Source organism: Heliangelus exortis, chromosome 1 (assembly GCF_036169615.1).
Source record: "Heliangelus exortis chromosome 1, bHelExo1.hap1, whole genome shotgun sequence".
In the NCBI taxonomy this organism is placed as follows: Eukaryota; Metazoa; Chordata; class Aves; order Apodiformes; family Trochilidae; genus Heliangelus; species Heliangelus exortis.
The window spans coordinates 2,216,663-2,231,048 of NC_092422.1; the positions used below are offsets into that span (position 1 = coordinate 2,216,663).

The window sequence follows — 14,386 nt, forward strand, 5'->3', positions numbered from 1 at the left end:
AATGAGTGATGAAGTCTCTTAAGGAAAGGCTTGAAATCATCTGGAGAAGAAACCTGGTTCAGGAAGGTGTGTCAGACACCTTGTAGGTGTCTTGTAGATAAGACATGTCCTCTGTTTTTGGACCAGTGGTGTCCTATCTACCTGAAATAGATCTCAGGATCAGTCTCCCATCTTCACCTCTGGGTTTTTGCCTGGAATAAGACACCTGAGGAAAGATGGTGGATGGAAAAAGTCAAAATACCACATTGCTCCTGGCAATGGGCTGTACCATGAGGCAGGATGAGGAAAGCAGTTACTGAGAAGTATGAGAAAGCAGAAAGAAAGAAAAGGGTGTCAAGGTGTTTGTGCAGCACAGGTTGGGCAAGGCGACTGCTTTAGAAGAAACATCTCCTAAAAGCAAAAGTTGATCTCCTGGGGTGGGGTTGGATTGGAAATATCCATCCCTGTGCTGGGGTCTGGAGGAAATCCTGGCTCCTGAGGATGAGCATGTGTGGGGATGAAGGGGTGAGTGAGTGCATTTTGGCCAGAATCTGCTCTTCCTCGTGGCACCAAGATTAAAAACATGATGGTGTTGGACACTGTGGTCAGCTGTTTCCCCAGGGTGCTGTTCTTTTGTCTCCTTCCCAGGATGGATCGAATGCTGAAAGAAGAATCAAATTTCAGGACGAGCAGCCTGGAAAATGCAACGAGGGAGCCGAGCAAAGAAAAGCTGCACATGAAGCTCTGCAGTGGGTCCTGCCACGCTGAGCAGATCCTCCAGACGTTGAATTCCTACAGGCAGAGTGGCATCTTCACAGATGTGGTGCTCTCAATTGATGGCCAAGAGTTCCCCTGTCACCGTGCCACTTTGTCAGCCAACAGCACTTATTTCCGGGCCATGTTTGGTGGCAATCTCAAGGAAGGTCACCAGGACATCATTAATATCCAGAAGATTCCTGCTTCCACCATGTCTCTCCTCCTGGATTATATGTACGGGGGGAACATCATCATTCAGGAGGACAATGTTGAAAGCATCTTGGAGCTGTCTGACCTGCTGCAGATCTCCAAGCTCAGAGATGCTTGTGTCACCTTCCTTGAGGGCCAGCTCCACCCCTGTAATTGTTTGGGCATCATGAAGTTCGCCGATTCCTTCTCAATCCCATCCCTGACAGAGAAGAGCAAGAGGTTCATGTTGGAATGTTTTGTGGAGGTGTCATCCCATGAAGAGTTCCTGGAGATGGGTGTGAAGGAGCTGGTTGAGTATCTCTCTGATGAGCAGCTGGTGGTCCCCAAGGAAGAAGTGGTCTTTGAAGCAGTCATGCGTTGGGTAAGACATGACATCCCTGCCAGGAAAGGAGCCTTGAAGGACCTCCTGGAGCACGTCCGTCTGCCCCTCCTTGACCCCACCTATTTCCTGGAGAAGGTGGAAATGGATGGACTCATCCAGGACTCAAAGGAATGCATTCCTCTGCTCCATGAAGCCCGCAAGTTCTACATCCTGGGCAATGAGGTCAGCTCCTTGAGATCAAGGCCCAGAAGGTAAAAAACTTCTTCCTTAGACCCAAGGTGCTGGATCTTCAAGTGATAGGATGAGGGGTGGTGGCTTGAAACTGGAAGAGGGGAAATTTAGTTGAGACAGAAGGAAGAAATTCTTCACTGTGAGGGTGGTAAGACCCTGGAACGGGTTGCCCAGAGAAGATTCCCCATCCCTGAAGGTGAAAGCAGCCCTGAACTGCTCAGTCACAGGGTCCGTGGTGACCTCGCAGCTGAAAAGGGCTAAAATTCACTGAAGAGAAATCCCACCCCTCCCAGCATCCACATTTTACCTCCTTTCTTTTACAGCTTTGGTCTTGAGTGTGTTGTTTCAGGCTGCACAAAGTTTAGACCAAGTCTTTGAATTCCTCCTTTCCCCTCTTTCTTCTTCTCCCCTCCAGCAGAGAAATTCCTCCCTTGCCACCAACCACCTGGCAGGATTTTCCTTCCCTTGCTGTCTCATCTGCTCTCAGCTATTAGGGCTGGAGAGAGAGAGTGAAATTTCCTGGAAACACATCTCTCTCCAGGCAGAGAACTTGTTGCAGGCAGGATGCCAGGAATGGCTTTCCACACTTTTGGCTGTGCCTTGAGGATTAGGTTTGATGGAAGGGGGAAGGTGAGTGGCAGGAGACAATCTTGTCAAGGACTTTTAAAGGGCATTCTGATTTTCTTTCCCTAATGGAATTTGGACCCTTTCCTGCCCAAAATGGGAAGTGCCTTTGGTTTGACCCTGTATACAGGGAAATAAATATATTTCCATTGACACCTGATGGAAGAGTGTAGGGGATGAAGTTATTTGCCCCAAAAAATCACAGAATGGTTGGGGTTGGAAGGGACCTCTGGAGCCCATCTAGCCCACCTCCCCTGATGTAGCAAGTTCACCTAAAGCAGGTTGTACAGGATGGTGTCCAAGTGGCTTTTTGATGTTTCCAGAGAAGGAGGCTCCACCACATCTCTGAGCAGCCTGTCCAGTGCTCTGTCACACTCAACATAAAGAAATTTGTCCAGGATGCAAGGAGAGGACCTTGGTCTGTCTGCAGGATTGTGCTGCCAACGTCCTAGGTTGACTGAGGAGAGATGATGGAAAGGAGGAGCCTGACCTGGGGACTTATCCATGTCTTTCCTGGTTTAGGTTCATGGAGCTGGCAGAAGTTATCATCATCATTGGGGGCTGTGACAAAAAAGGCCTCCTGAAGCTGCCCTTCACAGACCTCTACCACCCCAAGAGCAGGCAGTGGACAGCCCTCTCCAGTCTGCCTGGCTACACCAAGTCAGAGTTTGCTGCCTGCACGTTGAAGAATGATGTGTACATATCAGGTGAGATCAGGGAATCAGGAAGGTTGGGAAAAAAACCCCAAGGTCATTGTGTCCACTTGTCAACCCAGCATCACCATGTCAGCTAAACCATGACCTGAGGTGTCACACTCACGTGTGGTTTTGAACACCTCCAGGGATGCCTGGTGTGCCTCAACCCACACCTAGCAACCTGTGCTAGGTCCTGACCACTCTTTCAGTAAAAAATTTCTCCCAATATCCAATCTGAACCTCCCCTGGTGCCACCTGAGTCCGCTTCCTATCGTGAGGGAAAAGACACAGATCCCCAGCTCACTCCAACCTCCTCTGAGAAAGTTGTAGAGAGGAAAATCTCCCCTCAACTTCCTCTTCTTCAGCCCAAACAATCTCAATTCCCTCATTTGCTCTCCTAAGACTTGTGCTTCAGGCCCTTCACAGATAACCTGGACCAGCTGGTCCCTTCCTGGTTCAGCACGATGTCTGGACAGCTTCTCCTTAGGTCTGTTGACTAGGACTACATCCACATGCATCCCATCTTTGGAGCAAAGCTGCTTCTTGGTGAAATTTATTTGTGTGGGTTTTGAAAAAAAAAAAAAAAAAGAAATTCTACTTTTGAAGAGGAGGACAACAACGTTAAAAACCATTCTCCTCCTGTTGGGCAGCTGTCAAAAATGCTCAGCTGTGGAATGAGCTGGTTTTGGTATCAGACCAAGTCCTACTTAGAAATATCTGCACTAACCCTCCAAAGTTCAAACAATAATCATTCAAATAACAATTACCAGTTCTTTGGATGTCATTTCAGTCTCCTGCCTATCACTCATTTAAAATATAGTGCCCATCAGATGACTTCTCCATAAGGGATGGAGCAGTGTAGCAGATGCCTTGAAATCCAGGAGGTTTCTCCCTTGGGAAGCTGAGCTTAGGTGACCATAACCCAACTATATTCTCACCTTAGCTGGTCCATTGCATGGAGGAACTCTGCAATTCTGTGGTGTCACGAGTTGATGGGGCTGTTCTTGGGTCTCACCAGCCCTTTATCACCTTGTTTTTTAGGAGGACACATCAGCAGCCATGATGTTTGGGTGCTCAGCTCCCAGCTGAACGTCTGGATCAAGGTTGCTTGTCTGCAGAAAGGCAGATGGAGGCACAAAATGGCAACACTTCAGGGCAAGGTAAGCAGCTGACCAAATTTTGGAAGAAGCCACGTGGTCCTCCACTTCTTCAGGTGCCCAGTACCAAGTCTGTGCAGCTGCCTCATTTCGAGAGAGTTTTGATGGGACAACAACCAGGAGGTAGCCACGGTGTGAATGTTTTGGTTGGGTGTGTTTTGTCACCTGAAGTAGCCCCATAGGAAGCTGTAGCAATAAGATCCACTCTGGGATGATGCAAAACTCCACCAGATAGTTGGGTTGAATCTTTGGGTGGAAGCTGTGGACCACGGGGGATGTTTCAGAGAATCAGAAGATGGTTTGAGTTGGAAGGAACCTTTGAAGCTCATCTAGTCCAACCCCAAGGTCTTACTGGGGCTTGATGTCTTGCTGGCCAAATCCTTGCCTCTCCCATGACAATGTGAACCCATGAGGTGAGTCCAGGAGTTTCTAACCATCTTCTTTTGCTCCTTTTGTGGCAGATCTATGCTGTGGGAGGCTTTGATGGTTTTTACCGCCTCTCCAGCGTGGAGTGCTACGACACCTTCTCCAACACTTGGTCAACTCTGGCCCCTCTACCCCAAGCTGTGAGCTCAGCAGCTGTGGTCTCCTGCCTGAACAAGCTCTATGTGATGGGTGGTGCTGTGGATGACACCTCCAACACTGATAAGGTACTGGTGGGGCACTGAGAATGGACAGGGACCTAAAAGAAAAGGTTGTCCAAGGAAGGAACGTGGAGGGAAATGTGGTTTTCCTTAAGCTACAAGGGTGCAAGATGAACAAAGACTTCCTGAGGATGAGAAGTCATATATTTAAAAGTCATACATTTTAAAAGAAAGCCAATGAGACCTTGGGACCAGGAGGGGAAGGTGTCAGGAGCTGGCAGTATAACAGGGATGGTTTCAGTAGAGCATGTTCTGCTCTGGAGCCTGCTCAGCCCTGAGGCCCCACAGGAGCAAATCTCCAAGACAGTGGAAATTCCCTTAAGCTAAGGAGCAGCAGTAGTAACTACTCCAGTAGTAACTGGAGACCTCTGCAAGCCAGACATGATGCTTCTGGGTCTCCTGAACTGCAGGAAGAGCCATCACTGCTTCTCAATTCCATCTCTGAACACTTAACCATGCACTGTCTGGGCCAAGGACACCCCCCCTGTGGGCTTGTGGCTTGTCTGGAGGACTTGAATCCAAGAGGGAATGCTAGAACCCTCATCCCTTTGCTGGATCCATGTGGGTGTTGGAGTTCCTATCCGTGTTTCTGTCCCTCTGTGCTTTTATTTCCAGTGAGCAGAAGCTTCATCCAGACAAGGAGATGATAAATTCAGGTTCTCATGGCTGTGTTTCTCCTCCCAGGTCCAGTGTTACGATCCAGAGGAGAACAAGTGGACACTCTTGTCTCCTACCCCTTTTTACCAGAGGTGCATCAGTGCTGTCTGCTTGGACAACATCATTTATGTTGTAGGTGGCCTCCTCAGTAAAATCTTCAGCTATGATCCGAGGAAAGACAGCTGGGGAGAAGTGGCCACCCTTCCTGGACCTCTGGTAAGGAAAAAATTCAGGAAAGAAGCTCAGAGCCTCCCTTTTCTCTCTAGAATAGGAGACATCTGCACTTTGCTGAGGTTGGAGGCAAAGAAAATAAATTGTGGGGTTACTCCAAGTACATGAACATGACCTCTGCAGAACAACACCAACATCTGTAGTCCCCCCATCAGTGTCCGTACTGCTTGGAGGACAACTCCACCATAGCAACCCAAAAAATTTCTTGAGGCTGGGTCTACACTTAGGAATTAATGCTGGAGCTGTAGGGTGAAACCCCCTGGTGTCAAGGATCTGTTCTCCACACTCTGTGCTTCAGGGTAAGGGTGAGAGTGGCTCTGGACTGGTTTGTAGACTGGACACAGACTGGTGGTGGTTGTTTATCTTGGTTTGGTGCCAGCAGGGATTTGATAACATGGTGCTGTGTCACCTGGGGCACAGAGGAGTGATGGGACACAACTCCCCCTGATCTGCATGGCAGTGCCTGTGACAGTGGTCCCTTCTCAGTGACCACCACAGGGAGGTTCTGGCTGGTACCCTGGGCTCTTGGTGTGCTTGTGCATCTGTGCTGAGACTGGGGGACTGCTAGGGACAGCAAGAGTCCCATCATAGGCTTGAAGCACTTCAAGTGCCTAAATTCTTACTGAAATTTTAAGATGACAGCGCCCCAGGAGCCAGATATCACTTAGCACACCTGATTTCCCTGCCTTCCCTCCCCCTGGCAGGGGAGAGTTGAGTCCATTGCAATGACCTCAATGGGAATTGACCTCTCAGCTCTGTTGAAAGGGACCTTTAAGATCATCCAGGTCCAACCCCCCTGCCATGGGCAGGGACACCTCCCACCAGATCAGGTTGCTCAGAGCCCCATCCAGCCTGGCCTTAAAAACTTCCAGGGATGGGGCTTCCACCACCTCTCTGGGCAACCTGTGCCAGGCTCTCACCACCCTCATGGTGAAGAACTTCTTCCTAACTTCCAATCTCAATCTCCCCTCCTCCAGTTTGAATCCATTCCCCATGTCCTATCACTCCCTGACATCCTAAAAAGCCCCTCCCCAGCTTTCTTGTAGCCCTTTCAGATACTGGAAGGCTTCAATAAGGTCTCCTCAGAGCCTTCTTGTTGTCTAATCACAAAATCCCAGACTGGTTTGGGTTGGAAGGGACCTTCCAGCTCCTCCAGTTCCAACCCCTGGATGTGCAGGGACCCCTCCCACAGCCCAGGTTGCTCCAAGCCCCATCCAACCTGGGCTGAGACACTGCCAGGGATGGGGCAGCCACAGCTTCCTTGGGCACCCTGGGACAGGGCTCAGCACCCTCACCCCAAACAATTTCTTCCTAATACCCAATCTAAATCTCTCCTCTTTCAGTTTGAAACCATTCCCCCTCATCCCATCACTCCATGTCCTTGTCAAAAGTTCTAACTCAGCTTTCTTTTAGGCCCCTTCAGGCACTGGAAGATGCTCTAAGGTCTCCCCAGAGCCTCCTCCAGGCTGAACAACCCCAAATCTCTCAGCCTGGCTCCAGAGCTTTGGTCTTTACATTCTCATCAGATACCCAAGAAAAGGGAATGCACCCTATCCAGGACAGGTCTCTGTGTGCTCCTGGCACCACCATCCACAGGCTGAACAACCCCAACTCTCTCAGACAGGGATGGGGCAGCCAGACATTCTTTGGGCACCCAGGGGTTCGCCATCCTCACAGCAATGATTTTTTTCCTAATAGCCCATCTGAATCTTTCCTCTTCCAGTTTAAAACCAACCCCCCTCATCCTCCCACCCCACACCCTTGCAGCATCTCCCTCTCCGTCTTCCCTGTAGTCCTTCATCGGGAAGTGGGCGGATGCTTTACTCCTCAGCTCTTAGGCTTTCTTTCTGCTCCCCAGGAAAGCTGTGGCCTGACGGTGTGTGGAGGGAAGATTTACATCCTGGGGGGCCGAGATGAGAACGGGGAAGGCACAGACAAAGCCTTCACTTTTGACCCCGGGATGGGGAAATTGGAGCAGCAGCCGCCGCTGCAGCGCTGCACCAGCTACCACGGCTGTGTCACCATCCTGCAACGCATGAACAGATGACCACGGGGCTCCAGCTGCCTCCACCTCCCACCCACGGCCTCCCCACAAGACAGTGGCCACCCAGGACGTGGATGGACATCTCGCCTTGGCGTGGGGAAGGGCAGTAAAAGCCCTGGAAGAAGTTTGTGCTGCTGTGACAGCCCCTCGGCAGCCTGTTGGTGACGGTGGCTGTGATGCTGATCTAAAGGAGAGGATGAAAGGGTGCTGGGCATCCCAGGCTTTGCCACAGAAGGATTCCAATACCTTTGCAGCCCCTGGAAATACTGAATTGGACCTTAGATTTTTTTTTTTTTTTTTTTTCCCTGGCTGTAGGTTGCAGGTTTTTGTCGTGTTGGCAACAGAGGTTTGCCCTCCTGCAAGGAAATATTTGCTGCTCTCTGATCCCTGAGACTGTGGCAGGAACCATTAGTTCCAAGACCCAATTCTTTAGCTAAATATTGTGCAGTTAGCCCCCTAGAACCCTGTGTCAAACTGTGGTCATGACCCAAAAGGCCATTAATGCCCACGAACTGCTATTCCTAAGATCAAGACTTCAAAACTGATATCCCAAGAAAATTTTTCCCCTTAATTCCCCCAAAGCCTACTTGAAATATGAGGCTCTATTTCCCTAAAGCACCAAGTGCTGCTTCTTTTCATCCATGTTCTGTGGTTGCACTGCTATCTCAGTATCATTTAGAGGAAAAGTCAACTCTGGCCAACTCTTCCTTCTTAAGAGAGCAGAGGAGGGATTTCAAAGCTGTGGAGATGGGGTTCTCAGGGCCCTGGTTTAGTGGTGGACTTGGCAGTGCTGTGTTAATGGTTGGACTTAATGATCTCAAAAGTCTTCTCCATCCCAAACAATTCTATTGTTAATATTAACCTTCAAGAATTAAGCATGAACACCTGAAGCATGGTAGCCACAGAATGACATCTGGCTTTTTCTGGCTCTGGAATAGTAATATTAAAATAAACTTTCTGTTTAATAGATTTGATACTGATTTCCTGGGAGCCTGAATGGGCACCTCATTTGTTGGGCAAGTTCTGGATTATCCAGACCAGGTCTCAGGTCTAAAAATTATCCTGAGCACCTTTGATGTAGTAGAGTAGCCACAGCTTTTGGTGCCAATGTCTTGAGTCCATGACTGGAAATGGTCATTTCTGATAGGTCCATGCAAATTTTCATGTTGTTCAATTAGAGACAAATATTGTTCAATGTCAGATGTGGAGGGGGGGGTCTCTTAAAAATTCCCATTACTTGTATGTTGCAAGGGGTACCCCTCTACAGCTGTTTTCTCTGCACCTTCCTTTCCTCACCCCAATGACAATTTCTTCCTGAAGGAGAGGAAATTCCTATGGTCCACTGGCTCAGATACTCCCCTTTTCAGAGTTTTTTAATCATCTTGGCCAACAACATCTTGGGTTGGATCAGGAATATTGTGGCCATCAGGAGAAAGGAGGTGATGGTGCCCTTGGCACTGGAGAGGCTGCAACTCAAGCACTCAGTTCAGTTCTGGAGCCCTCACTACAAGAAGGACATTGAGGTGCTGGAAGGGCAACCAAGCTGGTGAAGGGTCTGGAGAAGAAATCCTATGAGGAGAGGCTGAGGGAATTGGGAATTTTTAGTTTGGAGAAGAGGAATTTGAGAGGAGACCTCATTGCTCTCTCCAACTCCCTGCAAGGAGGTTGTTGGGAGGTGGGTGCTGGGCTCTTCTCTGAAATGAACAATGATAGAACCAGAGGAAATGGCCTGAAGTTGCACCAGGGGAGGTTTAGACCAGATCTGAGGATGAATTTTTTTTTCTGAGAGAGCAGTCAGGTGTTGGAATGGGTGCCCAGGGAGGTGGTGGAGTCACCATCCCTGGAAATAAGTAAAAACCATGTAGCTGAGGCACTTCAGGACATGCTCCAGTGGGTGATACAGATATTGACAGATATATTTTATTGGGGGAGGATGTTGACAGTTGGACACAATGATCTTAGAGGTCTTTTCCAACTCTGACAATTCTGTAGTTCTGTGATCTTAAACCTCCTTAAATCACCTGATTCCTGCTGCCCCCATATAACTGTTTTTTACATGGTCCTCTGCAGTACTCTGTTTTCTGTGAACTCTGAGAAGTCCTGCCTGAAGAACTAAAATTGGCTGTTAGGGACCTGATCTCCTCTTCTCTTTAGGAAATGTGTCCTCTTGCACTGCCCAAGCAATAAACAAGTTTTTCATTGCCTGAAATGTACCTGTTGCTCCTCAGAGACACATCTGGAAGGTGTCAGGGCTATCAGAGCCATTTGGTTCATCAAATTGCACTATTTGGATAACCTCCTCCAGGTCTCCTTAAGGCCTGGTGCATCTGGGTTTCCCATTTTAGGGTAGATCACAGAACAATTGGTCCTTTAAGCAACATAAAGGAGATTCAGGGCTGGCATTGGTTATAGCCATGAGGAGAAAAAAAGAAACTGATGCTGATTAAGGGCGATTTTATTTGCAATCAAATCACATCCATGGTCGGGTCTTCAAGGAAAAAGGAGATTTTCAGGAAAATGGAGATTTCTCTGCAGTTAGTTAAATTAACACAAAAGAAAGCACATCAACCCATGCTGTGATAGTCTTTAGGTCCAGAGAGATTTTTATTCTCCTATAGCATCATTTTCAGAGCACTTCAACTCCAATTCCAGCCCCAGTGGTGTTTTTTCTACTGCTCCCTTGTGCCTTAAGGCATTCACAGTTTTGGGATGCTCACTCTTCCAAGACTTGGGACCTTGTCACAGGAGAACAAGAGAAAATGGCCTCAGGTTGCACCAGGGAATGTTTAGATTAGAGATGAGGAAAAATTTCTTCATTGGAAGGGTTTTCAGGTCCTGGCACAGGTTTTCCAGGGCAGTGATGGAGTCACCAACCATGGAAGGATTTAAAAGCCCTGGAGATGTGGTGGTCACAGACCTTCAGGACATGGTTTAGTGGTGGCTTTGGCAGTACTGGGATAGATGTTGGATGATGTTTTCCAGAGGATGGGAACACCTGGAGCTTGCATTACAAAAGGGATGGTTCTCTTCCCAAATTTCTGCCTTGCCTAATGTATAGAGAACACAGACACATCTTGCTTGGCTGCTGGCAGATTTTTGTGCTTTTGTTTTTGAGAAGAATGGAGTAATTTTTTGGACCTAACAAGAGCCATGATAAATTTTCCTGTTGCACTCACAGCTTCTCACACCCTTTCCTGACTTTCCTAATTCCTCCTGGGAGTCTCTTGCTCTACTTCACGTTTTATTCCTGTAGAAAAAAACACACTGGAAAGGGTAGAAGAAGTTCTCATCAGTTTTCCCACTTGCTTTTCCCATGTGTGGTGTGTTGCACTAGGTGTAACGTGATGGTAGAAGTTGTGGCATAGATTTTTGCCTCATTTTTTTAGTCCTGGTATTCATTGTACCATGAAATGTGTTTGTATTTTGTAGGGGTTGTGGGCACAGAGGGAAGGTTTAGGGAAAGAATTCAACTATTTATTTTTAAAAAATAAATTTTCACCTTGACTCCTAAGTGCTTTTGCACAGGAACTTTGTTCATGCACATTGCTTCTTGGAATTCCAAAAATACCCTGGTGATGGAGCACCAGAGGAGCTGGGCTGGCACTATCCTTGAGGTGTCCCAACCTCTGTCTGGAACACATGAATTCTTGGCCTGAGCAAGTAGGAAATTCAAGGTATTGCTTTTTATGTGAAGGGAATGATATCTTTAATGATTATTTGGGATGATGGCCAAGCCAGTGTAGAAAAAGTGCCTGGACCAGCTGAAGGACAGGGGAACTTTTACTCAGATTTTGACACAACAGAGAAAAATGAGAAATTAATTCTCTTGATTGATTCTTGCCCTTCCTTGGTGTGGGAGAAGAACACAAAGCATGAAGGTGTTTGCCACCACTGTCTGCTTCAGTTTCTCAGTTTTTCAGACTTTTCTCAGCCCCCAGGGAAAAGCACCTCCCTCCTGTCTTTACAGCAACACACAGACTTGCTCTGGGAGCATTGGGTAGGAAAAGACGTAGGAAAAAAGTAGTGATAATCTGCAAAGCATGTGTGGTAGTTTCAGCTTTATGTATTTAAGCTCTTTAAAACAAAATAAAAGACTTTTTGTTGTTTTTGCACTCCAAAGCAGTGACTATCACTCCAAGCAGTATTTAAACCATTCCTTCCTCACCTGGGAGTCTGGATCGACAGGAAGCTGAAGAGGAGGCAGCAGTGTGCCCAGGTGGCCAAGAAGGCCAATGGCATCCTGGGCTGGCTGAGGAACAGCGTGGCCAGCAGGTCCAGGGAAGGGATTCTGCCCCTGTGCTCAGCTCTGGGGAGGCCAGAGCTTGAGTCCTGTGTCCAGTTCTGGGCCCCTGAGCTCAGGAAGGAGCTTGAGGTGCTGGAGCAGGTCCAAAGGAGGCAACTGGGCTGGTGAAGGGATCCAGCAGAAATGCTGTGAGGAAGGGCTGAGGGAGCTGGGGGTGTTGAGGCTGGAGAAGAGGAGGCTCAGGGGAGACCTCATCACTCTCTCCAAGTCCCTGAAAGGAGGTTGGAGCCAGGGGGGGGTTGGGCTCTTTTCCCAGGCAACTCTCAGCAAGACAAGAGGCCATGGTCTCAAGTTGTGCCAGGAAAGGTTTAGGTTGGACATTAGAAAGAATTTCTTGATGGAGAGGGGGATCAGGCATTGGAATGGGCTGCCCAGGGAGGTAGTGGACTCTTTGTCCCTGGAGACCTTTAAAAAGAGACTGGATGTGGCACTCAGTGCCAGGGTCTAGTGACTGCAGCAGTAGTTAATCAAGGGTTGGACTCGATGATCTCTGAGGTCCCTTCCAACCCAGCCTATTCTATGATTCTATGATATCCTTCAATTTTTCCTGCTGTCTGTCTCAGCAGTTCTGTTATTTTGGGTCTGGTCATCATTTGGATGAGAGAAGGAAGAAAACTTTTTTTTTTTTTTTTTTTTTTTTTTTTTTTTTTTTGGTGAACAAATCCCATGTGGACAGCACAACCTTCAGGGACTGGTACCATTTATTCATGACACAAACTGGAGGATTTATAAATAACCTGGAAAATAGAGACCTAATACAACTGGGTAAGAAATAAATCCAATATAGAGCTAGAGAAGGACCCCATGGAGCAGTGTCCAGAGAAGGATTTAGTGACAAGAGGAGACAAGCAGCTGAAATAGTTTCCAGTGTGACATTCTTAGTGGAGATTTGATACTGGGATGTGTGAGCAGAGGGATGACACTGAGGGCTGCTCTGGATCCCTGGAAGAGAGAAGGGAATGTGGGAACAGATCCAGAGTTTGCACTTGGTAGAGCACGTGAGAACCCTGAGGAGCAGAAGTCATCAAAATTATTCAGGAGTGGGATGAAGATTACAGGGTGCTCAGTCTGTTATATTCAGCAGGATGAGTTTGGTACCAGGTTCTGATGTTCTGTATCGTGCAGGTACTGCTGGGTCCTTCAGTTCCCCAGCAAGCAAACCCCAACTCTGGGATGATCATGTACAAAAAAATCATGTAAAAAAAACCAAACAACTAAGTGAGGGTTTATATAACTTGAGCTGAGGTTCATTGCCTTCAGCTTTCACCCATCAGGAAGCCCAGTGATAAAAAAATAAGATAAAAATAGAACAGCAAAGATAAAAATTGGAGCCTCCTCCAAAGTCATCAGGAAAAAGAGGCCCCTCTAGACACACTCTAGAGAGTGTGTCATGGAATAGAGGAATTTGGGTCAGAAAGGACCTTTAAAGCTCCTCTAGTCCATCCACCTCTATTAATTAAGGGCATTTTCAACTCCATCAGGTTGTTCAGAGCCTGTTGGCTCTTGGAGCAACATGAGGAGCCCACTGGGGCTGCTTCTCACTCTTGGTGGACTGGAGAGAGACCTTGATGACTACTTGGAAGTAGCTATCTAACCTGTAAAAGGCTTGATTCAAGAACTTCTTACACTGCAAGATCTTCACATCAAGACCAAGTGCATTTTTGGGAGACACTGGAATGGTCTTGGGAACTGTGAGAAATTAAGGAGTCTCAAAGAATGCTGGAATCTGTTGCATGGAGAGAAACCACCTGCCTTCAGCTCTGGTCTATTGTGGCATCATGCAGAGGTCTCTGCTTTGTCATTTGGCAGGAGGTGGGAACCACAGTGGGCATCTCAGGAAATATTTTTCACCTCTGCACATTGCAGGCTGGGGATAGATGCATTCATGAAAAGATTTCTCACAGGAAGGAGCCTTACTCCAGGCTTACTCATGGGAAGTGATGAGAGCTCCCTGGTGGTTTTTTGCAGGGGACTTTGGACTGGGACTTGGATTGGGCTAAACCCACCACGGACTTGCACAGAGCCAGAGACCACCTTAAATGGTGTTACTGGTTTGCCATCTACCTGTGACACCATTTCTTCCTCTTATTCCCCTTTCAGCTCTCTCAAGCCCAAACCTTCCTCCCCTAATTTGGTATTCATAGACTCATAGAATGGTTCGAGTTGGAAGGGACCTTCCAGGTCCTCCAGTTCCAACCCCCTGCATGGGCAGGGACCCCTCCCACAGCCCAGGTTGCTCCAAGCCCCATCCAACCTGGGCTGAGACACTGCCAGGGATGGGGCAGCCACAGCTTCCTTGGGCAACCTGGGACAGGGGCTCAGCACCCTCAAATTCAAGAATTTCTTTCCCAAGTCCAGCCTCAATCTCCCTTCTCCAAGTTTTAACTCATTTCCCTTGTCCTTTCCCTACCCCCATGTGCCAAAGTCCCTCCCCAGCTTTCCTGGAGCCCCTGTCAGGCACTGGAAGGTTCTCTAAGGTCTCCCCAGACCCTTCTCTCCTTTCTCTTCCTCTCCCTCTCCCTTCTCTCTCCTC

General features: G+C 48.0%; 1 protein-coding gene across 1 annotated transcript; it reads left to right on the forward strand.

Annotated features, from left to right (window-relative positions):
* Positions 1-628: 628 nt before the first annotated feature.
* Positions 629-8,689, forward strand: KLHL35 (kelch like family member 35). The gene is made up of 6 exons (XM_071764604.1): positions 629-1,518; positions 2,645-2,829; positions 3,859-3,977; positions 4,436-4,624; positions 5,303-5,491; positions 7,365-8,689. Exons 1-6 carry the CDS (start codon positions 629-631, stop codon positions 7,551-7,553), a joined length of 1,761 nt encoding a protein of 586 aa, XP_071620705.1. The 3' UTR covers positions 7,554-8,689.
* The last annotated feature ends 5,697 nt before the right edge of the window (positions 8,690-14,386 follow it).

What these genes read in the sequence shown, in the direction of transcription:
- KLHL35 (XM_071764604.1), top strand. Translation starts at nt 629, where the DNA reads ATGGATCGAATGCTGAAAGAAGAATCAAATTTCAGGACGAGCAGCCTG. An exon ending in GAATGATGTGTACATATCAG is followed by an intron (nt 2,830 to 3,858) that starts GTGAGATCAGGG and finishes CTTGTTTTTTAG; the next exon opens with GAGGACACATCAGCAGCCAT. An exon ending in CCACCCTTCCTGGACCTCTG is followed by an intron (nt 5,492 to 7,364) that starts GTAAGGAAAAAA and finishes TCTGCTCCCCAG; the next exon opens with GAAAGCTGTGGCCTGACGGT.